The sequence below is a fragment of the Cygnus olor genome, chromosome 1 (assembly GCF_009769625.2).
Source record: "Cygnus olor isolate bCygOlo1 chromosome 1, bCygOlo1.pri.v2, whole genome shotgun sequence".
Classification (NCBI taxonomy): domain Eukaryota; kingdom Metazoa; phylum Chordata; class Aves; order Anseriformes; family Anatidae; genus Cygnus; species Cygnus olor.
In genome coordinates, this window is record NC_049169.1 from 112,422,417 (window position 1) to 112,445,864 (window position 23,448).

The following is a 23,448-nucleotide window of genomic DNA, read 5'->3' on the forward strand; positions in this document are numbered from 1 at the left end:
GCCTTGAAGCCACCATTTCTTATGCAGCTACCGTTTCTAAGGAGCTGGGCTCAAGAAAGGAGGCTTTTTTACTAAACAAATGGAATACATTTTTCATTGCCTGACATGAAATTTCATTATACGTTCATATCTCCAAAGAGGACACATCCATTCAAGCACTCATCAATTTATTTGAGAAATAAAACCAGAAGTTCCTTAAGAAAAATCATGGAGGACAGATTGAGCTGAAGAAATCCTACCAGCCATGTAAATCCTTAGCACCACCTATCTCAGGGGTTTATGTTTTTCATACAATGCATCATTTAAGTCACAGTCAACTGGGTGTGTCAAAAGTTTTGAAAGTCATTATGCAAGTTTTTGGCAGGAAAAAAAAACCCTATCCAGGTCAGGGAAAGCATATCATATTTGCTGTGTTTCTCATATTTTCCTTAAGTACCTGCAGCTTGCCTTTCTGTAGGAAACAATACGGGACCAGATGGATTTTAGATGGGACCCCGTTTGGCTATTTTTCCATATTATGAGTCTCTTGCATCTTTAATCAGAGACTTCACAAAGTATTAACTAACTAATACTAACTAATACTAACTAATATTTAAAACTCCTTGATAATACCAATGATCAAGGTGCATAAAATCATAGTCCAGTCATTCTTCTCAGCTTGCTTACAAATTAGCTCTCCTTCTCCACTTAATATATATATATATTTTTTTCCTAACTCTTAAATAAACTCTTTTGAAAGCCACACAAGTGATCTGGACCCTTTTCCCTTCAGAAGCCTAACGATCCTAAAGAGCAGCTGGCCTGTAACATGAGTCTCGCTCGGCGAACTGCCTTTGTGTGCGTGGGTGCAGCTAAAGAGTCGGTTATTGGATGTCCTTTGGCAGGTGCTACTGGATTAAGGGGGCCATGCAGAAGCTTTGAATTGGGGCTTTTTTTGTACTACTTAAGTAAATATTCTCTACTGTGTGTATTCATATTTCATTAAAAATTATATACCAGTTTTGTTTTCTGGAATGCAGTTGAGAAATAACAGATTTTCACTCAGAGTACATTCCATGACATTGTACTGTCAATTCCCCTAGGAATGAGCAAAAACATCTTCAAATCTGTGCTGGCACAACAGTTGCTTTTGACAGGAGCCATTGTATTCAAAGGGGGCTATAGCAAAATAAGGGACACTGCTTCATTTCTGCTGCTTGGAGCCAAGGGAAATGAACTGAAAGCAGTAGCTCAGCTCTGATGAATATAGGATGCCATTTTTTGTACTGGCTAGGACGCTGTGGCATTGGAGGGGTAGAACACTGGGAACTAGTCTCCTGTCAGTACAAGCATGCAAAACCCATAGCTGGGGGCTTGTATATTGAAAGCTCACCAAGAGTCCCGTATCCACAGAAAAGACCAAACTTTCTGTGTATCTGAAGAGATGCAGTACAAGGAAACATGCAGGAGGACCCTTTCCCTCGCAGCCAGGAGCAGACAAACCCGCTCTTTCAGGCTTCCCACTTCAAAGCAGCAAAAGGCCAGAGGGGAATTTTTGTGCTGGAGATGCTGAGAGGAAAGGTGTGCCCCTGCTCCCTGCTGGTCCCAGGGTCCTTCTTCAGCAGCTTTTCCCCTCTTCTCCTCCCCACCTTTTCCATTTCTACTTCCCCTCTTCTGCTGTTGTCCCTTTTCCCCTAAAACTGGGCTCCTTTTGCCTACTACCCTCTGTGGTTTCTTCTCGCCCCTACAAAGCCCCCTCTGACTTTCTTTGTGGTTTTACTTCCTCTGCTCACCCCTTCCCAAGGGAGCAGCTTTGCCCAAGCTACCTCATCCAGCCACTACCACTTGCCTTTTTATAGCTCTGGTTTTACAACTTGCTTTTTTTTTTTCTGCTCTAAATGCAGAATCTGAAGAGCTGAATTTGAAGACTTGACCTGAAGAGGCAGGGGCAAATTCATAAGTGGAGGAGTCACGTCAGTATTGCTGATCCTCCAAAAATTTCTCCAGTGTGAGCTTCACAGCTATTTGTTTTTCTTATACCAAGCATATTGTTTGCATTAGGGAAAGAATTATTTCATACTGATAAGAAAGATAGCTAATTCAGCATAATAGGAAAACTGCTTCATAGAGGTTGGAGAGACTTTTTGTTTGCTTGCTTTAAAATAGGAATAAGAGCATTTAGTTTTACAGCCATCCGTCTTTACTTCTTTTATGCCTTTCTCTGTCTACAAACATTTGACGCTCTTCCCTGTACCAGCTGCACCATTTTGCTTGGGAGTGAGTGCACAGAAGAAGGGAGCTCCTACCAGCACCTCCCAACAAAGCCAACACACCTGTCCCTAAGGCAAATGAGGCCACTCCCCAGCAGTTTCCTCCCCTACAAGAGGAAAGGCGTTCTCTTACTCAGGAGATGCCATCAGATCAATTATTGCCATATATGCCATATATGCCATCTATGCCATATTGCCATATATGCCATCAGATCAATTATTCCAGGGCACAACACCTCCCAGGACCCTTCCCTTAAGGCAAACTGTGCCAGCAGGAGGGTGAACCACGAGATCCCCTTTGCAGAGCCACCTGGGCACCTGCGGCACTCACCTGCAGCACGGCACGTAGCCAAGTCCAGCTCCGGGTGCTGCCTGCCTTGCACAGCAGCAAGCTTTCTGGAGGCTGTTTCACCATAATTCACAGAATCCAGGCACTTGCATTGCAGGTACTCTTTAAAATGTATGCTCTAGCTCTGAGACAGCAACACATTACACGTGTGTTTAATAGTGACACCTATCCTTTAGCTAGTCCTGTAAGGAAGCAGACCTATTTTTGACAGTAGCTCAAGTTAACAAATAATGGCTTTTGTGGTTGTCTGAGTGGAAAACCCTTATCAGGAGAAAGCCATTTGTGTTGCAAATTAGATGCTAGGGAATAGACAACGAATCACCGTATGGTCTGTTTGAAAACCTATTGATAGAAGTTCACAGTTGATGCCCAGGCAATTTTTCTATTGGGCATCAGAATTATCAAACAACATCTGTGAGTTTTTCCCTCCAGCTTGAACTGGAACCTCTGATCTGAACTTGCCAACTTGAACCCCTGAAGCTGAACACACCCCTTGGAGTGCAGGATTGGTCAGGTCCAGGAACCCTTTTAGGATGATACTTCAAATGAAACAAAACTGCACACCTTGGCCAAAAGCAAAGACAGTTGCCCCCTCCCTACAGAGGGCTTTGGTTGAACTCTAGTGTTTTAAGAATTGCCACAATTTTTTCCTAACCCAGCTCTATTACTGAATTTATGTAAAGAAGTGATTTGTAGAAAGAAGACAAAAAGTAAAATAAAATAAAATAAAATAAATAAAATAAAATAAAATAAAAAATAAAATGTGCTCCATCCAGGGAAGTCCCATACACAAGTGCAGACATGAGCTTTTCCCGTGCACCACCAGCTCTCTAGCCCAGCCTCCTGCACAGCTGCTGGTTTTGGGAGGTGAGGGGTGGCACCACTGCAGTTCTTTGTTGCTCTGTCAGATGGAAAAAAAAAGACGTGTTGGGAGTAAGACAAAATAAATCTGAAATACTGTTGGAAGAAATGAGGTCAGCGAGTGCTATCTGCGGCCTAGCAGAGTGCCCCATATACCTCCACTCTGCCTATCGTCAGCAACCAAGGAATGATTGTGGTGGAATTGGTGGTGTACGTGGCTTTCGCCTTCCCGCAAGAGAAAACCTAATGCTTTTTGCAGCTTCACTTTCTGTGAAACTCATCGGGGCAAGCAGCATGGCATTCACACTTCTGGTAATTACCAGATGAAATCAAAGCTAATCACAGCACCGTGAAGTCAAAGCTGCCGACTACGGTTGTCTTCTAAGGAGCAGCCTCCTCCACTGATAGAGAGGGTGAACAAAAGCAAACTGAACTGATGCTAGCAAGAGATAAAGACACCAGTGGGCTGCTTTAGGGGAGAGCAGAGGTACCAGGTACTGACTCATGGCATGCCAAAAGTATTGTCCTCTACTGGGCCCCAGGGAAAAGCCAGTGGCTATTTGCAGTACCCATACACAGCTCAGCCACTTCATTGCTGCAGGAACTGCCAAGGATTGCCCTGGCACCAGTGGGAAAACTGGTAAAGAAACACTTGCATCGCTTTGCTAACTCTGCAGCACCTGGCACATGGCTCTGTGCCTCTGATCCCCATGCAGAAACAGCAGCAGGCGGCATGGCTCCGTGCCTGCGGTGCTCCCTTGGGGGGACGAAGCCCGGATGGCAGCCCTGCCTGTTGCCTGCCTTCTAGCATCAAAGGGCTCAGCCCATCCTGCCCCTGCTGTTACCAAGCCACTTACCAGGCTTCCAAGCAAACACCTCTACCCTCCCTTCTTCCCTGCACACCTGTGGTGCTGTCCCACTCCCTGCTCCGAGTCCTCTTTTGTACCCACAAAAGCTTGGCACCAGCTGCTGCTGCGCCGGAGCACTAGCTGAGCTGGCAGCCTGCCTCACCTGCCTGCACATCCATTTGTTGTCTCTGGGCTGGTTTTTGTTTTCTCTTTTAACCCAGAAGCTGTCTGAGGCAGGGATGCTTTCTTTCATCTGCTCTTACGCAGCACCTAGCTCAGTGAGGAGTCCTGCTCTACTCCTAGGCTCTGACTTCAGAATAACACAATAATTGCCTGCTCTGATTGTGAGAGGGTAGGTGCAAATGAAAAAGAGGGGGCAAATGGCAGAGGCACATCAAACAGAGTATTCATGACTTTGCAAGAGCATCAGCCCAGCAGTCGGACAGCAATGGCACTTCCAGGAGGACAACCTCCACGCCCTGTCTGGCCTCATACCAGACCTCCCCTCCTCTCCAGCAGCTCTGTGCTGTGCCCCCCTATACCTCCACATGCCTTCGGGCAGGGGACACTGCCACCCGCCCAGGACAGAGATGCTGGAGAGGAACTGGCTTCTGAGGACAGCTGAGAGAGCTAGTGCGTGAATGAGCAATGCGGACGTGGCACGGTGAGCACATCCTGCAAGCACTCGGAGGGTGTCAAACATAGGAGGGGTATTATTTAGGGTGTAAAGGAGGTAAAGCACAGTGTGCATACACGTAATGCATGGACATGCCTAAATGTACACATCATACACGCAGTTGTGCATATATAGCTGTATATTGCATGCTGCGAACACGCACTCATAATAGTCTACAGGAACTAGGCAACCTAGATGAAAAGAAGAGAAACTTGCTGAATGCTCTGGAAAAATCCCTAACCGTACGTTCTCCTAGTGAATGACCTAGGGGAAGGGATGAAAAGCATCCCTATTCAACATTCAAAACTGATTGGAACCAGTACACTACAGCTCTTAACTTCTACCTCAGTAAAAGCTTAGGCTGGATAACCTGGAAGCTTGTCTTCTCCACTCTTTATCTTTGAGATGACATGAGAGGCTCCAACAAAAGCAAGCCATGCACCAAAAGGCCATTTTTTTTTTTGTGCCAGAAAAAGAAAAAAAAAAAAGAAAAAAAAAAGATACCATAACTTATTATAATGCAACAGCACCCTTTTAAGTGAGAGCAGCAATGCCATAGCCTGGGACGGGCGGGGGTTTGGTGTGCTCAGAGCAGCCAGGTGCAGGTTCCCGTGGGGGTTTTTGGGGTGCATGGGGCGGGGACAAACAGGGCTGGGAGTGGTGAGCTACCAATGTGCTTTTCTCCTCCTGACTTTGTATTCAAAGGCAAAGGAAGTAAGCCCAGGAAAGGTGCCACGGTAGCTAGAGGAGCCCTTCTTAGCAACTTTTGCTAATTGGCTCCAACAGCTAAGCAGGCTGCCCACTGCTTGCCCTGATCTCTAGGTATGCTCTGTGCCAAAGAAAGGAAACTCAGAAAAAGCAAAGAAACTTTTGTACCCTAAAACAATCTTTTTTTTTTCTTTTTTCTTTTTTTTCTTTTTTTTTTTTTCCCAAGAGAAACTTGAAAAAGTTTACTAAATACAGAAGGTCATGTATGTTTCTATTACTTACCAATAAATGACATGGGGAAATAAATTTCTTTGATTTTCTATCATACGAAAAGTGGACCAAAGTAGTAAATAAGATCAAGTCATTAAGTCTGATGCAGCAGCAGGTGCTCGCAAGCCCCAGCTCCATTTCCTTATCACAGCCTGCTGTGCTGAGGGTGCCACAGGAAGGCCCAAAGCCCTGAGATTCACAGCCACTGAGGGAGTGGGATGTGCAGGCTACCCTGAAGCCCACCGGTGGTGGCTCGCCTTCATTCCCCTGAAGATCCCAGTTTCAAAGCTTGCTAGCACATGGTTATCAGCAAAGTTTGGAGTCTGAGCTGTGGAGGAAGATTTTGTGGGGGTTTCACACTTACGAGGTGAAGAAAAATCACAAGCACTCCCAGGACTGGGGCACAGGGGAGAGCTGAAAACATGCTTGCCCAAGGGGAGTGAGAGGGGACAAAAGGCAGCTGTCCAAAGGCAGCACTGGCCATGGCACCTCCACAGTGGAATAACAGGGTGGGCATGGACAGGGGATGGCCTCAGAGCACGACGGGATGGGGTATCCCCACCAAGAGTGGGGCTCTGGCACGGATCTGGCTCCGTGAAGGATCAGAAAGGAGGTGCGTGAGCTGGGGGGATCCCCATGTACGGGCTGAGACGAGACGGGCTGCAGCAGGGATGGAAACAAAGAGACACAGGAGCATTTCTGCTGCAGCTGGAGAGAAGTAAAAGCATGGGCGGGGAGTAATAGTGGGGGGCGAGAGGTGACTGCAGACAGCATCGCCTGTCAGAGGGCTCTCCAACTTCCTCCGCACACTGCTGCGACTGACGTTAGCTCTTGCCGAAACCGTTTTTATCTTTTCATTTCATTTCACGCTTCTCACAAGCAAAGTTTCGACAGTGCCGGTACAGCAAGGCCATGTGCTGTACCCTTCGCCTTTCTTCCATTTGGTTTCTTGCTTGTAAATCCCCCGGGGCACTCTCCCATACATTCGTACAGCTCCCAGCACAGCAAGACTCAGCAGTGAAGCGCGGGAGCGAAAACAAAAAGGGTGAAGTCACAGGGAAAATTGTGAAATTCAAAAGTTAGTGGTTTGGGCTGTATTTGAAATTAATGTGCTGCCCACATTTTGTGGGCATATTATTATTCTTTTTTTTAAGAATTCATATTATTCATATTATTATTCTTTTTTAAGAACAATGTACATTGATATTTTATTGAAGCAATTTTCCAAAGGACTTTTTTCCTGAAAATTAGGCAAAACCATCTTTTAGCAAATGAAAAAAAAAAAAGGGGGGGGGGGAGATTATGTGACTGATGCTGATAAGAGCACTGGTCTAGTGGTTTTAAACTAGCATGTCCTGAGATATTTTTGGGGAGAAAGAGCACTCTGATAATATTCATGAATTTTATGCAAAACTCGAGAAAAACACCGGTTCTGGTTAAAGAAAGAAAACTCCTTTTCTGCTAGCATGAGCACATTGGTCAGGGATAAAGAACTGAAATCGATTTGTGTTAGCGCATGGCTGATCCTTAATCTGAGGCGTCCAAATCTGAGTACGCTTAAGCCATGGAAAGCCCCACAGGGAATGCCCCAGCTCCCTGCAGACGGACAGGCACATGCCCAGCATCTTTGCAGCCCGTGCAACCGTGAGCTTGCACCTTGAAAGCCTGACACACGCTGAGCTGTGCAGGCGCGAGCAGCACCACGTACACAGCCATGCACAACGTCGGGGCTCCCAGTGCTGCACACAGAAACCTCAGACATTTGCACACACTTCACCACCACAAAAAGGTTCCCACCAGAGCCAGCCACGGTGAGAAAGCCACATGTGGGCATTGCCAGGGTGTATGTCTGCACTGAGAGCCACTGGCCCGCTGTGCCCCCTCGGATGGGGTAGCCCCTCATGCTGTTCACAGCGAGGGGAAAAACAAGAGAGCAACTGAAAAAATGTTCCAGAACCAAACAGCAAGAAATGGCAGGGCCCAAAAGCGCGAAACAGGAAAGTGGCAGTGACACTCGTTTTTTTTTTTTTTTTCTTTTTTTTTTCTTCTCCCCGCTGCGGCCCCCCCAGCAGGGACGGAACTGCTGCAAGCGCGGCGCAGGCTGTTATCAGCCCCGCGCAGGGGCTGCGGTTTGCTCGCTCTCGCAACCCTCCTGCAACCGTCGCTTGTTTTTCGACAAACAGGATGCCTCCATTTCGGCTGACAGCTTCCCCGTAACTTGGGGGCGAGGGGCGGCCCCGCTCTATCCCTGGGGAGAGAGGGCTCAGGTGCACGCTGGCAGGGCACGGGGGGGACAGGGACAGACCTATCTCCTTCCTGCAGTCCCCCGACGACGAGCAAAACAAGAAGTGTGCGGTACAGGCTTGGCCATGATGGAGAGGAAAGGCTGAGCTTCCATTTTGCTCGCTTTTTTATTATTCCACCAAAAAATAAGTTATTAAGGAAATCCCTGTGAAACATTTAGGCACATCCAAGCTGCTCGCCTCCTCTCTGATCTGCACAGCAGCCGCTGATGTCCCATTGTGTGGTGGCCGTAGGGATGGGGACACCACAGGTTCTTTGCTGTGCTGTCCCCCCTCACAGATGGGACCAAAGGTATGGGGCAGGACCAGACGAATGGAGATGCTACCTCACATCACCTGAGCCTGTGGCAGAGCCAGGGCTCCTGGTACCACTTTTGGGCAGCTCCCATGGCCCATTTTTCCCCAGCAACATCAAAAACCCTGCAGCACACTTTGCTGCTCAGGCTCCTCAGGAAGCACCTCCAGTTTTTCAAGGTTGCTTAAGCTGTCCTATGGAGAAGCCTGTTGTCTCTGCAAGCAAGCAAGGTACCAGCAAGCCTGGGTTATTGCTCAGAAGTTAGATATAGGAAAAGCAAAACACTCTCTGCCCCTACTCTGATAATTGCCTGGCCGAGGGTGAGCCTCTCTGGCAGCAGAGGTGGAGCCCACACCAACGGCAGCACAGGGGCTCTCCAAACTGAAAGCTGTTCTGGCACTGCCCAGTGCTGGGGCAGATCAACACAAGAAAGCAGAAAAAAAATACAGCTCTAGAATGAAACTTTCAGAAGAAAAAAAAAATGTTTTCCTTTTGAAACACTTTCTGGAAAAAAAAAAAAAGAAAAAAAAAAAAGAAAAGAAACACTAAATTGCTGCATAATTTCTTTGCACATTTCCCCATCCCAGGACAGCAACCTCCAGCTTTCCTGGATGCCAGGAGACTCCTGGGAAGTCTGCAAGCAGTGATGTTTCCAGCTGGGCTGGTAGGGCTGAGCTGTACCCTGCTCCTGCTCTCCCTGCTCCTGCTCTCCCTGCCCGCGGCCGTCCCCGCTGCTCCACAGGCGCAGGAGGCACAGAGCATTGCTCACTGCCAAGGGGGTGCTAAGCCAGGCTGAAGAAAACCCAAGCACGCTGCTTTTCCTGGAGTTGAGATTCTAATGAGCTGAACAAATGTAGTGTCACAAACAGTTTGTCAGCTAATCTTACTTCTTTTCCTGTTCCCAAACTGCCCACAAACAGCTCATAACATGTCCAAGTTTGCCTGCTGCTCAAAAGTCATTGGAAAACATTTTTCCTGGATTTTCTTCACGGTTTGCTATTTGAGCTGGAAGCGCCAGTTGTGGTTGGAGATGTACAATATCTGGGCCCTGAGAGAACAAATGCAATGCTAAGGTAACTTTCCGATAAAAGCATCGACTGGACCAAATTTAAAATTCAAAGTGAACAAGATATCATTTTGTGTGCAGTCTGGCTCAGAACCATAAGTCAAAAAAACTGAGGTTCTGCTTCCACTTCTCTCCCCCAAATTTCTGATATGACTCTTTCCTGGTTCTTCATCCATGAAAATGAGGATCACGCTCTTCCCAGAGAGGTTTAAGCAGTTTCTGAAGATGGCTGCATTTGATTACTGTGTGTATCGCTGTAGCCCAGCACGTGCCAAACTGAACTGCAAAGCCCTTTTATCAGCCTGCCTGCCTGTGGAGACAGAGCTTATGTGACAGCTTTCTTTTTTCACTGCTTCTGCTAGCTTTTCTAGTTTGTGGGCCAACTTCAACTAAATTTGATAGAGCAGAAGTGTCCTTAAGTTCCTACAGCTTCCATGAAACACGGCAGTAGCAGAAGGCTCTTGGTGCTCCCAGCTGAAGGGTACCCCAGCACCCACCTAAGAGAGATTTTAGAGATTCCTCAAGAAGAGAAAAACCTTTGATCAGATTAAAGCCTTATCAGATGTTAGAGAATGCAGCCACAAGACCCACGTCTGTAGGAAACCAGTCTTCACCAGTTCTGCCTAGGACAGCATGTCTTGGCTTTTTAAATGCACCTAAATAAACTTTCCTTGAATTCAGAAAGTAGGCTTCTTCCGTCTGAAATTTTACCATAAACCCAACATTTCCATGGAGAAGATTTTCAGTGGTTCTGCACACTTTTAATTAAACAACCCCAAGCAGCTTTTTGAAACTTCCCAGTTATGCACTGCTTGACCTGGAAAGAACACCGTAAATTCTCCGGAGAATTTCCCACTGCTCTTCCACAGCTACAAGAGCTTTTTACCACATTACACTGGTTGTGGGGAACATTAACATGAGAGCATTTGGGTTTAAGAGAGTTAAAATACGCAGCATAGTTACTCATGGTGTTTGAGGCAGATCTCCATCCATCCGTATCCTAAGGGCTTCCCCAGCAATCCAATAGTGACACAATAAGAACATTTATGATGCCACTGATCACATCATCAGCATCTGCTGTGGCTCGAGACAGGGCTCAGTATGCTCCAGTTCCAGCTGTCATCCGAGTAACAACACTAAAAAAGGGCCGTGTTAGCAGCCCGAAGTCAGGTGGGGCTCAGGCATAGCGACAAAGCACGAACTCTTACAGTTCTGTTTTGCTTGTTTTGTTCTGTTTTTGTTGCAAGGGCTTTCTGTTTTGGTGGAGGACATAACTCCTGCTGCACTGATGTCCCTGGCAGAATGCAAGCCAGCATAATTAGAGTTTTTTATTTATTCTAAGGCACACTTAAACGTAATGCTGCAGTAAGATGAAGGAAAAAGAAGAAAGAAAAAAGAAATCCTGCAGGTATAATCTGTAGTACTTGAGCCAGCCTTTTAACTTAATATCCAAATCACTTTTTACCTACCACAGTATGGCTTGCATCAAAATCCTGACACAAGCTACCTACCAAGTTTCAAAATTATTAATATCTGTTAAGCATGAGAATGTAAGAGGCTAAGAGACTACTTCAGAAATCCTTCTCTTCTTCCTATATTTTTTCTCTCTCTCATGCCCCAAACCCACCTTCTATCTTTGCACGATCCCTTTCTGACCTTCTGTATCAGCTGGAAAGGGCTGAGTCTGCAGACAGGATGATCAAAGGGGGCCTGTGCCAGGTGTGAGGCACAGAAGCACGGCTGCTTTTGGCCACCTGTATCCACCTAATTCTTACCAAAGCAGGAAGCTACCAGTGAAGAAAAGGTCAATGATTTAATAAGCAGGTAGGATGACTGCATGAACAACGGGGGACTTAGTTCAAACACTGAGCTTCTTAAAAAAATGAACAAACTCCTGTGGATTGTTCTCAGAGCATGGACTGTGGGAGTGACCGATATTGCATTATTCTGGCTGTGGCTGGCTAGCAAAGGCAGTGCTCAGCACCTGGCTCTCAGATGTCAGCAGCTGGGGCTGCCATCTCTGTCACCCACTGATCCCCCAAAATCTCATCACATCAGCTACAACCACTTGCAGAGTGCCCTATTCACACTGGAGAACACAGTTCCCAGTGGAAGTAGCTCTAAATCCCTGAGGTTTGCTGAGTAAAAGCAGCTTTGCTGGTATAAGGGCTAAAGGAGGTGCGCTGCTTCTGCCACACAGTAAAATACTTCTTCCCATTCCTGCTCTGTTCCAGACTTTCTTGCCCTCCTTTCTGTGGTGGCTTCTGTTAAGTGCTCAGCAGGGTTTTTATACTTATTTTTATTTATTCTTTCATCCATACTCCTTGGAAAGGAAGTATGTGATTCAACATATTTTCTCCTTCATTGTATGACAACTGTAGGCATTTTGGTCTCCAGCTTCCAAAAAGAAAGCTAGTAGCAGAGTTAGCAAAGTAAGTAAGTCATGCACTAGAAATGTTTGGGTTAATTTGTTCATGGCAAATGTTGCAAACAGCAGCATTTTATAAAAACCTCAATGACAAGGTAGTTTGTTTTCTCACCAAGTAAAAATAAGTGAGGGAAACTTTGCTACAGCTAATTATCTCCTAAAATAGGACAGCTAATGTTTTTATATAGGATATTTTCCTAAATCTGATTTCAATCCCTCTTTGAACAGCAGCTTCAGACAAGGGTTGCCTTAATGCTGCCTGCATTTCCCGCAGGAAAAAAAAATAAAATCCAGCAAGGCCTTGCAAAAAGAGGGGCTGAGTCTTGAACATGTGAAGGACTCCAGGTAGAAGAGAACTTAGGGAAGAGCGAAAAGATTTTTCGTTGAAAACAAACTGGAATCTGACAACCATTTCCTGATGAATCACATTTTGTATGTTTTTTTGCAAGTAGCCCTGTGTCCACAAGTTGGACCTTCAGAGCAGGCCGCAGTTTTGGGCAGGAATGATCCCTCACTAGTTCAAGTCTTGTAATGGGAAAAAACCTACCCAGCTGGTCCATGTGCTGCCCCATCAGAAGCTGCATGACTGCAGCGAGGAGTTGCTCCTGGGGACATGGGGGGATAGGAGGCACTGCTCATGAACAGAGGCTGAGAAGGATTTACTGAAGAAATTAGCACAGAACACTGAGAGACTGTCTGATGAGGAGAGGATAATTCATAAACTGAGGATGAAAACTGTTGAAAAACTGTTTACTGGGCTTCTTTGCTTTCCCCAGTAAAATGTGAACCTAGATCACCCTTCCTCGTATAGACGTCTGTCTAACGACATAACTCCAGCCCACAGGGGAGCTGTAAATCCTGCTTCATGTTGGCATGTGTCTGGCTAGAGCAGGATGCTCTCCCAAATGGGAAGGGACCTATTTAAGTATAAACTGTTCCTGCTGGCAAAGCTTATTCCTATGTGATATGGGCAATTAGCTCTTCAGGGCTACTGGAGCATTTCTGCTGCATAGTGTAAAATAGATGCATTGAAAATATCAATAAAAAATAATGCCGTTCTTTAAAAGTAGTAATTGAAATTGTTTGGACTGTTTAGGAAACTATATTTAAAAAAAAAAAAAAAAAAAAAAACACATTTTCTAGGTATTGCAATCCCTAGTAGAAGAAAAATAAAAAACAATATTAAAAAAAAAATCTTGAATGGTTTATTTCAGCACTTTTGAGCTTAAGAGGTTTACCCTGTCACTTTTTCCTTTCACCTAGGAAAGCCATTCCTTGGTTTCCACAACAGTGCAACATACTGCAGTCAAAACAGCCTGTTTCATTTAGAAAAGCAAATGGCAAAACTGGGAGCGGGTGGCTGTAGGAGCATGCACTGCACCTGTGGCCTGGAGGACGTGGGTCTGGCTCCTCGCAGGGCTACCAGCTTGTTGAAGGACCCTGTGTGACTGGACCTCCACAGCAGAGATGTGGTGGGCAAAGAGGTACTGAATTTCTTTGCAAAGCAAAATAGAGAATGTGTAATACAGACGAGCAATTAAACTACCCTATACTGCAGCGACTGGTTCACTGACTCCTGTGCAAATGGGGTTAACAAAGTCTTAACTTGAGTGTATCTTCCAGCTACGAATTCTGTTACACCCAGTCTATGCAAAACCCCAAGCTCATTTACATATAGGTCCTGAAAAACAGTTTTACAGAAGTCTGATATTATCTAGTAACTGTATTGTAAAATAAATTGCACTTCCTACGAACTGGGTGCAGCATGCACTTTTCTATCAGCGCCCTGCTCAGGATAATGTGCAGCACCGGCACCTTCAGCAGCCCCTGTGGCAGCCTTGCCACGTGGAGACTGACCAGGCAGGTGAGACCTCCTCCTCCTCACTACCTCCTACCTGGAAAGTGCTTTCAGGGTCACTTTCCCAAGCTGTGGTTGTGCTCATGCAAGTCCTGTCCTTCTCTGTCCTTCTACAAGAGAACAGGAGATGGCACATGATAAAGAGCGCTTCTCTCAGAGGCTCTCCTCACTGCTTGGTGAGGGAGCACACCTCGCCCATCTCTCTTACACCCTTGATGTATGAGATGCCACCAGCAGAAAAGAAAACCTCCCAGCCGACACAGAGCTCCTTCCACAACCATGAGTAATAGGCCACAAATAATTGTTCCACACCGATATTTCCAAGGTAAGAGAGGCAAAAGCTTTCATTCTCAGTTACGATTCTGCTGACTGGAGTCACAAGAATTACACTTGCACCTTAAAGCTGCATTTCATTCAGCCCCTATGTGAACACTGGCATGCAGAGTTAATTTCCAGACTCATTCATGACTTCATCTTCATATGTGCCTTTGCTCTAAGGGACAGGCTCAGCCCCACTGCAGTCGGTGGCCGTTTTGTCACAGCCTGGGTTGGGGCAGGACATTACCCCAAGCGCTGCTGGCTCTGGGGCATGCTTTCAGCTCCCGGCTGTGCCTACAGAGAAAAGGAGAAGCACGGCTGGAGGCATGTGGGTGTAAAGCAGCGCCAGCTTGAACCAGCCCCTCGTGTATAATAACAGTAGTGAAAACCGGAGGCATGCCTGCCACCCCCGCTCGGCTCCGTGCACACTGGCATCTCCGAGGGCTTGGCTGGCAGTGACTTGCGCCCGCGCGATTGCATCTGTCTGTGTTACCCATGCGAGACAGACGAATGCTTTCATCTCGCTGTGCCAGCTTGCCTTTCACTACCCTTTGATACCGCAGCACGTATAAATAGAGACCCGAGTGCTGACAGGCAAGGAAGCTCGTCTGCCCACTGCAAAGGCTGAGATGCCCTGCTCCAGCTGCTCAGCATCCTCACAGTGTGTGCGTTTGCCAAAAGTGGGGACCGTGCAGGATGCTTTAGCGATGTTCACTGAGCTCGGCATCCCTCAGTGCTTGTTCAAGGCTTCTGTGAATGCCCCAGGGCCTGTGAGGCATGTGTCTGGCCTGCATGGCGCAGGCCTGCATGGCGCACTTATGGGAGCTGTAGGCAGAGCTGGGGATGTGCAGGGCGTTTGCCACAAAGGAAACAGATGCTCGGCTGTGCTCCGCGCTCATTTGCCCCCCAAAATCAAGCATTCTCAAACGGTCATCTTTCTCTTCTAAAGAGCAAAAAATGCACTTCAAGGGCTGGGTCAGTGCCTTCTGAGGTTGCTGGTTTGACAAGGATTGCAAGGCTTGCCCTCAGAAGAGATGAGTGAAATGCCTATAACAAATCACATTCAACCCGACGGGTTCCAAGTCCCCTCACGCCGCATTCATGGAGAGATTTGTATGAGAGGTCAGCCTTTCAACTCACAGCCAAAACCCTACCTAAGGGCAGCTCCCAAACACATCTCAAAATCATGGCTCCAACGTGAAACCAGAAAACAGAAAGTACAGTGCAAGAGCAAATACTCAGAAGGCAAAAGAAAAAGCCCCAAGCCCCTGACTTGGGCTGCTTTTGTGTTCACTGGAATCAGAAACTCAAAACAAAAAGCGCGGGCTGAAAAACCCAGACAGATCAAAGGCAGAGAAAATGTTCTCACAGATCTTTGTGAAGTGAAACTACCCAATTTCACAGTTTCACTTGCAAGCAGAAGTGGTGAGCCCTGCGGACAGCATTAAGGATGAATTGGAAACTCTACCAGGTAGCAACTACTGGCACTCTCTGCCGCTCTGCTTTCACAGCCAGCTTTTCTGTGCCCTTTCTATTTTTCCTGTTTCAATTGTCTGGACACTTCAGGGAGGAGATAGCCATACTATTCATCTACTATTTGGGAAGCTGACTCAAGTTTATACGAATACGACCAATTCTCGTAAGATGACAGAAGAGGTAATGAAGGTAATGTAATGTTTTCTTGTCCCTCTCTCAGACCAGTGACTCACCTACCCCGTGGCTGGTACCAGATGTCTTGGAGGCAGCCACAATTCATTTTGCAGATGACAGACCTGCTTACACGGGAAGCTTTCTTTCCAAGCTTTAGCAGAGACTGGTTTGTGCTCTGAAACACGGCAGTGAGAGACGGAAGGAGAACTTAAAACCTTCCAAAGCTGCTTCTTTTCCTGGCTGGTGCATATCAAGAAACTGCTATCTGCATACAGACTCAGCTGTTTTATGGACCCTGGGTTTCAATAAATTTTGGATTTCAACAGAATTTCATGGCATCAAGCACTTGATTGTAATTACCCTCTGTTTAAAACTATTTCTACCGTACTCTGCCTCATTGACTAAGCACAGAGAAAGGAGTAGGAGAGGGTGAGCTGACTGACAGAGTTGTTTTAGGAAAACCCAAACAAATAGAAAACACAAGTAAATAAATCAAAACTGAAAAAAAAAAAGGAAAAAAAAAAAAAAACAAAAACAAAACAGAGCAAAGGCATATTTGCACACTGCAACGTGTGGAAGCACAGAAAATCTGCCAGCATCAGCCCCTGTGGGGGCTGGAGGACTTTCCTGAGCTCTCCCATCGCATGGTGCCGTATCTTTCCTACCTGTCAATACAAGCAGCCCATGCCTCTGACAGAGGTCTCGATAGCTACATGGGCAGTCTTCCTCCTCCACCGTGGCAGCCTTCAACGTACAAACCCTTGCCCCACGTGTGTAGGAGGAAGACAGGCTTCCCTTTCTTGTTGCAGAGCAACCTCAAAATATTCTTTGTGGAGGCACCGTAGCTGGCAGCTTCTGCAGAGCACTGGCCCACACGATCTTTTTCCTGCAAGTGGCATTTCACCTACTCTGCATCTCACCTCTGTGTTCCCCAGCCACACAAGAGGACTCGGCCCCAACACCCCTGCCCAGACCTCTGGGCAGCCACTTTGGAGATATCACTGTTGGGACCAGCGGGTCCCTGCTGCGTGTGGCCAGGTCACACAGCAGGGTGCGTGTCTCCTGTTGGTGGAAGAAAATGTTGTATTTTAACAGGAAATGCTTTCACTGTTTCCTTAGGATTGTTCCTCTTAGCTTTTTAAAGCAAGTATGCCCATTTCTAAATCCAAGAAGAGCAATTTATTTGACTTTGTTTAGCTGTGGCCTCTCCCCTCTAGAATAACAGAATGATGCAAATATTCATCCTGCATTTAGAAGCAAAATTCTTCAGGAATTCATGAATTACTTCCATGAACTTGCCAATATCACTGGCCTTCACATGCACTTAAAGATAAGCAGACTGTTCTTTTGGGGTCATGCCTTAGCAGTCAAATTAAACTATGGTTATCTTCTAGGCATTAAAAAAATGCAGTTTATTTTCTATCCATATTGCATGCACTGGCAGCATAGGGAAGAGACTTTTATTTCCCATCAGAGAGCTACCTCAGAGCTGAAGCTTGGCACTCAGGCTTAAAACACGGTGCGAAGTGTAGAGCTGCCATGCAGCGCTCTCTTGTTAATGACCATGGGATAAAGGGCAAGCCTATCCTGGGTATCTGCACACCAGCCCTAATCCTAAGCCCTCTCTGAGACTGTCATCACAGTACATCACTACACTGAGTGTGACTGGTTAAACTCTCTGGCCTCAGAGAAAGTCTCTCGATCTTACCAAAGCAATATATTCATCTCTGTCAGATACTTCACTCCACCCCTTGCTTCACAGGAATTCCTGTGTTCAGGTCTCTCAACGTTTCTCAAGGCTTTTAAGTGAATCAAGTCTCAAACAGAGAGAAGGCTGTGTAAATCAGACATTATGCAAGTTTTTTCTTCCAGTAAGCCAAGGTTTTTATGAGCTTTAGTTCAATTTCCTATTTGCAAGATGCAGTTAGCATTTTATAATGCTGACACAAATTAACTCTTTGTAAGAGTTCAGGCAGCCTGCAAAAAATGCTGGACAAGATTCCTCACTATGCAGTGACAACACAGCCTATGCCATTGTGAAAAGAGTGTTTTCTTTTACCAAGTGAGGGAATGAAAAGCCTTTCCAAATACACAGCAGTGCTGGGTACCATGCATCTCCCAGAGAAACATGTTTTTTTGCAGAGCTGCTCCTAGCGTGTGATTACTTCTATCAATGTCACACAGGGTGACCTGCAGGAAGAGGCTGTGCCAGCAGCAGGTGCTTTCTGCAGCACTTGATGCCCCAGCATGACCACACAAGGGCTGCTCCTGGAAATGCTCAGCACGGAGGTGAACGCTTGCCTTGATTTCAGCACGGGGTTGTGCACCCTGCTGAACAAACACGGGGTCACTGACAGGAGACAAGTTGCCACCAACTTGCAATGAGAAACTGTACGCTTGGGTATAGCTGTCCACAGGACCAGGCACAGAAGCCCTTCATGAGCAGGAGGAGCTTCTTGCCATGTTTTTATTTAGCATTTGCAAAGGAGGAAACCCGCAGTGGCTGGGCACTAGCAGCACATTATAACTAAGAAGAAGGTATATGCAGTGTGGTTTTCCATGTTGTAAAGGTCCTCTGCTGGAGTTTATTTCCATTTGATAAGAAACCAACAAAATGTTGCACCACAAGGTTTCATTGCCTTGATTAATTAACAAAAAAATAAAACAAAGGAAAAACCAGGAGCAACCTTCTTTGTATATTTTAATAATTAGACCTTGCAGCAAAAGGGAAAATGAGGAAAAAGTGCCCTCCTGGAAAATATTATGCTTCATGCTATTTAGAGCCCCATAAAAACCCTATGTTTTTATAAAAAGACTAGTTATGCTGTCTTCCTTTGCAGGCAAAATTATTAGGAAACCTTACAGGACAGTCTAACACCCCCTAAGAAAAATAAAGATGTTATGGGGTGGGGTAGTATCATGTAATTATCTAGGCCACTTTTAAAAACTACATATGCACTCTTCAACAGAAGGCTCTCCAGTGGTCCTTGTTTTGGTCCCCCAAGATACCACTGTTGCAACCCAGCCTGTACACACGAATGTGCGTTCACCATTAAATAGGGGCAGCAAATTTGTCCTTGTCCTTCAAACCTTGCTAGAGGAACAGTTGAAACTACAGCCTTGCTGATACGATCCCGTATTTGAGAAAGGGATGCACTGCAGCTACACACTTACAAAGGCTCTTATTTTGTGCTCCTGACATGCAGCCCGGGCCATAAACTGAAAGAGGCCATTAGGAAAATGAGGCCGTCATTAGAAGCGGAGCCGGTAAGCATTTGAATGCGTTCAGCAGGCGGAGTGCACCGCTGGAGGTTTCAGTACAATCCTCATTTCTTTACCTAGTGGCAGAAGCGAGGACCTGGTGTGGTGTGATAGAAAAAGGGCCATATCCTTTGTGGTGTACCACATTCAATTAATATGTCAGGCTTTCTACATCTGTCACTGCTCACAGGGGCTGGAACAATTGTTCTGCTTCCCCACTCCCCTCTTTTTTCCCAATTTTCACATAGTATCATGCTAAAAAAGAGTTATGGATTTCCTTCTCAGAGAACTGCACGGACTGATAAAGTGAAATCCACGGCAGAAAACAACTTGTTATTTTTCCCTTTAACTCATAATTTCAGTTAAGAGAGAAAATGCAATAAATTTTGGCGGGAAAAAAAATGAAGAGATGGTTTTGGACATTTCTAATGGCCAGTCTATGTAAACACTGTTGAGAAATATGGGTGAGAACAATTCACCCTGGGGATGATTATTTTTCTTGCTCCGAGGCCCAAGCATTACTTTTCTTGTGCCCAGGGTTTTGAAACTGTTCGAAGTTCATTTCTGAGCAAAGACAGGAACAAGAAAGGAACAGCTGGAAAACCGTTGCGGGCTTCCACGTTTAAATGCAATAATGTTTCGCAACGATGTGGCGTTTGCTTTATAACCCAACCGAAGTGCTGTTGCCCAAACTCTTCTAGCGCTATGCAGCTGCAGTTTCATCTTGCTTCTGCTGGATACGTACCAGGATGTGTACCTGGCTTGCCAGCATCGGATTCCTTAAGGTATTGAATGCAGTGGGGACTTAGCCCATGAAAGAGTACAAATTACTGGTACTACAACACCAGTTAATATATACACAATATAAATACACAATATATACACAATATAAACAGTATTAAAGAGGATAATAACACCCATAAAGAAGCGCTGAGCGAAACCACTTGCTGGATTAAGCAGCCTTAATGAACCTCCACCTTGCCTGGACAAGAGAGGATCGGCCTTTGGTCCTCAAGCAGCCACTCCCCAGCCCTCTGGGCTCCTGCCTGCAGCATGGCTCCTGCTGTCCCCAGCTCGTCCCGCCGGCTGCTGGCTGTGCCCTGGCATGCTGCAAGCACTGCCCCGGGAGGCTCACTGTTTGTTATTTTATCAGAAGGACAGAATTTCCTCAACAAGCCTTCCTGTGCTACAGATTAAACAGCAAATAGTTGGGTGAGCTAAAAAAACAAAACAAAACAACAACAACAACAAAAACAAAACAAAAAAAAAACAAACGCTGACAAAACGCAGGAAGATCCTTCTTTTTATTCTAGCAGTATTGCTTCCTTTGCTTGGTAGCGGTGCCGGGGAAACGTTAGTACCGGAGTCAGCCACCTCTTGCCAAACCTCCGGCATCTCCCCTGTGCCGGCTGGGAGATGCTGCGCGCCCGCCCGACTCGCGCAGCTTGCTGCGATTCAGCTCTCCACTGGCGTCAGGAAAGACCGATGCAGAAAAACTTGCAATCTGGACAGGGTGGTGGTGGGGACAAAAAGAAGAAAGGAGAGCAAGGAGGGACAGCGGGCGGTTAGGCACCCTGCCTTCAGCAGTCACCGGTTGGCAGGAGCGGCACGGGGCTCGCCGAGCGGCTGCCGGCTGTGACACAGCAGCTGGGACGAGCCTTCCGCATTCCTGGCTCGAGTATTAATATGAATAACGCATGACTCACACTGACACCACCAGCGAGGCCGGGAAACTGTAGTCTGCAGCTATAAAGAGCTACACAGCACTGCCGTCTTGCAGCGCACTGGCCAAGTCTGATGAGCGATCTGTGCCTGGCTGTGCGCACTGTCATCCGGCTGGGCACGGCGCCGCAGAAGGGGCTCGGATGCTCAGAGGGTGTACGTGGAAGGGGAAAAGTTCAGCTGTATCATGAGCTATTTGGGAAGGTAGTTGCGAGGAAGCAGGCAATTTTCTCGTGCCAGTCCCTGGCTTACTTGTATGAATAACCCATGACTAAAGCATCAGCTCCACAGGGGGTTGTGAGAATCTCTGAGGGATCCTCTGAGCACACTTGGTCACTCTGAAACAGGACAAATTGCCAGGTGCTGCAGTCCAATTCCCACCTCAGCCCTGCCAGGACTAATTCATTTCTCTAGGGGTGGCTTCTGCCAACAATTCGCAGTCATCCAAGACCCTCATGGCATCAACAGAAACTCTTGAGTTTAGCCACGCTGCTTCTTCTCCTGAGCCATGTGAGTCGCAGCTAGGTTTAAGCAGGTTTCTGAGCTTCCCTGACTTCTCCCCCGGTAAGTGTGCCTTCACTCAGGCTGACAGCGCAGCATAAGTGAGACAGCATCACGCTCTGCTGGCTGCAGGCACAAGCCTGCTGCTCGCTTGCTGGGGTGCATCCTGTAATGGGTGTCGTATGTGGCTGGCTGTCATTTTTCATGGCAGTGGCTCAAAAAGTCATAATTCTGCCAAAAAGAATCAAAAGGGGCTTGTGCTACTGCTATTGTATCTGCAGTAACTCATGTGAGCTACTCTAACACACTTTGATTTATGAAGAGAAAATTCACAAGCATGCAATGCCCCTTTGAACAGCTTAAATGAGCCCTTGTTATAGTCTCTTTAACGGACTGATACGTAATGAGGTGGTATTCCTACAAGCTCAGATATTAGTTTGAACAAGAACTCCTCAAAGAAGACCGAAGTGGGAAAAAGTATGTACTACAAGAATGTCCGCAAATACTCTCCAAACATGCATTTTCTTAAGTATGGGATAGTGAAAAGCATATTTAGAAAGTCTGAATGGCACTTACCTCTCAAGAAGTGCTGGTAAGAAGGAAGTGACTCAAATATGCTGTTTGAAGCCATTGTTTCCTCTTTAAAAGTCACTCTCTCTTTACAGTGAAGGAATATATGATTTCTTCTACCTTGGGAAGCGAGAAAAGAAGAATGGTCATTGTTACCACCCTCTGCCCAGCCATCACTCTCTGCACTCCGCTGCCTCTGGAGCAACCCAAAGCGGATTATAAGGTTCTTTTGCTAAAAGAACTCTGAAATTGTTTCTTAAAAAGAAAAAAAAAATAGCGGATCGGTTGTGGTTGATGATGCTTACCACTCTACGAAACTCTGTGGTTTGCAGTCAAAACGATTCGCCCTGCCTGCTGACCAATATCCCGGACCCGCTCTTGTGTGACTGCCTCTGTACCCAACTTGTGGTTCTGTGGTTGTTTATGAGGCCCAAAGAAGTGTTTCACACAACCAAAATTACAAATTTAACTGTTCCCCTTTCCATAACCTGCCTCCATTGGTCTCTCCGTGTCACGTGACCCGAGTGATGTCGACTTACTTTCTTTTTTTTTTTTTTTTTTTTTTTTTTAACTTTCTGAAGTCATGCCCTACCCACTCCACCTGCCCTCCCCGGGGCTGCGCGAGGCAGCCATGGAGGTTGCTGAGGGAGGGAAAAGAGAAATGACTCACCGGCCCCGGTGCTGCAGGCGGGCTTGCTGAGCTAGTGCAATGCCGCTTGTTTTGTTGTTTGTGGTTTTTGGAACTACTGATTATTTTGATAGGGATTTCATTGCTGCTTATTCAATAGTAATTCAAACCCGGGTATTAGTCGACTGTTAGGGCAGGATGTGTAAGTCATCCTGTACAACGTTAGGAATCAGTGGTAGGGAAGACCACTGGCTGGGGAAAGTACACTGCAGAGAAGTGAGAGAAAGAAAGAAAAAGAAAGAGAGAAAGAAAGAAAAAGAGAGAGAGAGAAAAAGAGAAAGAGAGACAGAGAGAGAAAGACAGAGAGAAAAAGAGAGAAACAAAGAGAGAAAAAGAGAAAGAAACAAAGAGAGAGAGAGAGAGAAAGGAAGGAAGAAAAACGAAGAAAGAAAGAAAAAGGAAAAAAAAAAGGAAGAAAAAGAAAGGAAAAAAGAAACCAAAAGGAAAGAAAGAGACAAAGAAAGAAAGAAAGAAAGAAATGAACCAAACGGAGAGAGAGAGAGAGAGAAAGAGAGAGAGAAAAAGAAAGAAAGAGAAAAAGAAAAAGAAAGAGAAAAAGAAAAAGAAAAAGAAAAAGAAAAAGAAAAAGAAAAAGAAAAAAGGAAGGAAAGAGAGAAAGAAAAGAAGAAAGAAGGAAAGAAGGAAAAAGAAAGAAAAAGAAACACTTGGGAAAGAGAAAAAAACAACAACAACAAAAAAAAACAGCAACATTATTTTGAACCTGTATGATGGCATCTTCTGGGGGAGCACTTGAAGGACACTAGTCTCTGTGAGCCCACACGAGAGCTTTGTGAATTCTCCCATAAGGTTAAATCCGGTAGTCCCTG

General features: G+C 46.1%; 1 protein-coding gene across 3 annotated transcripts in view; it reads right to left on the reverse strand.

Moving 5' to 3' along the window:
• RUNX1 (RUNX family transcription factor 1) overlaps positions 1 to 23,448 on the reverse strand; it is a 171,129-nt gene that overhangs the window by 132,966 nt on the left and 14,715 nt on the right. The window contains exons 1-2 of one of the 3 annotated variants that reach the window (XM_040545379.1): positions 22,239 to 22,430; positions 21,940 to 22,053 (exon numbers count right to left, since the gene is read on the reverse strand). In XM_040545379.1, coding sequence (XP_040401313.1) covers positions 21,940 to 21,994 — 55 coding nt within the window. In that variant the 5' untranslated portion in view covers positions 21,995 to 22,053; positions 22,239 to 22,430. Of the gene's footprint in view, positions 1 to 21,939; positions 22,188 to 22,238; positions 22,431 to 23,448 lie in introns of those variants that run through there. The other 2 variants (XM_040545378.1, XM_040545380.1) reach the window with 2 other exon arrangements.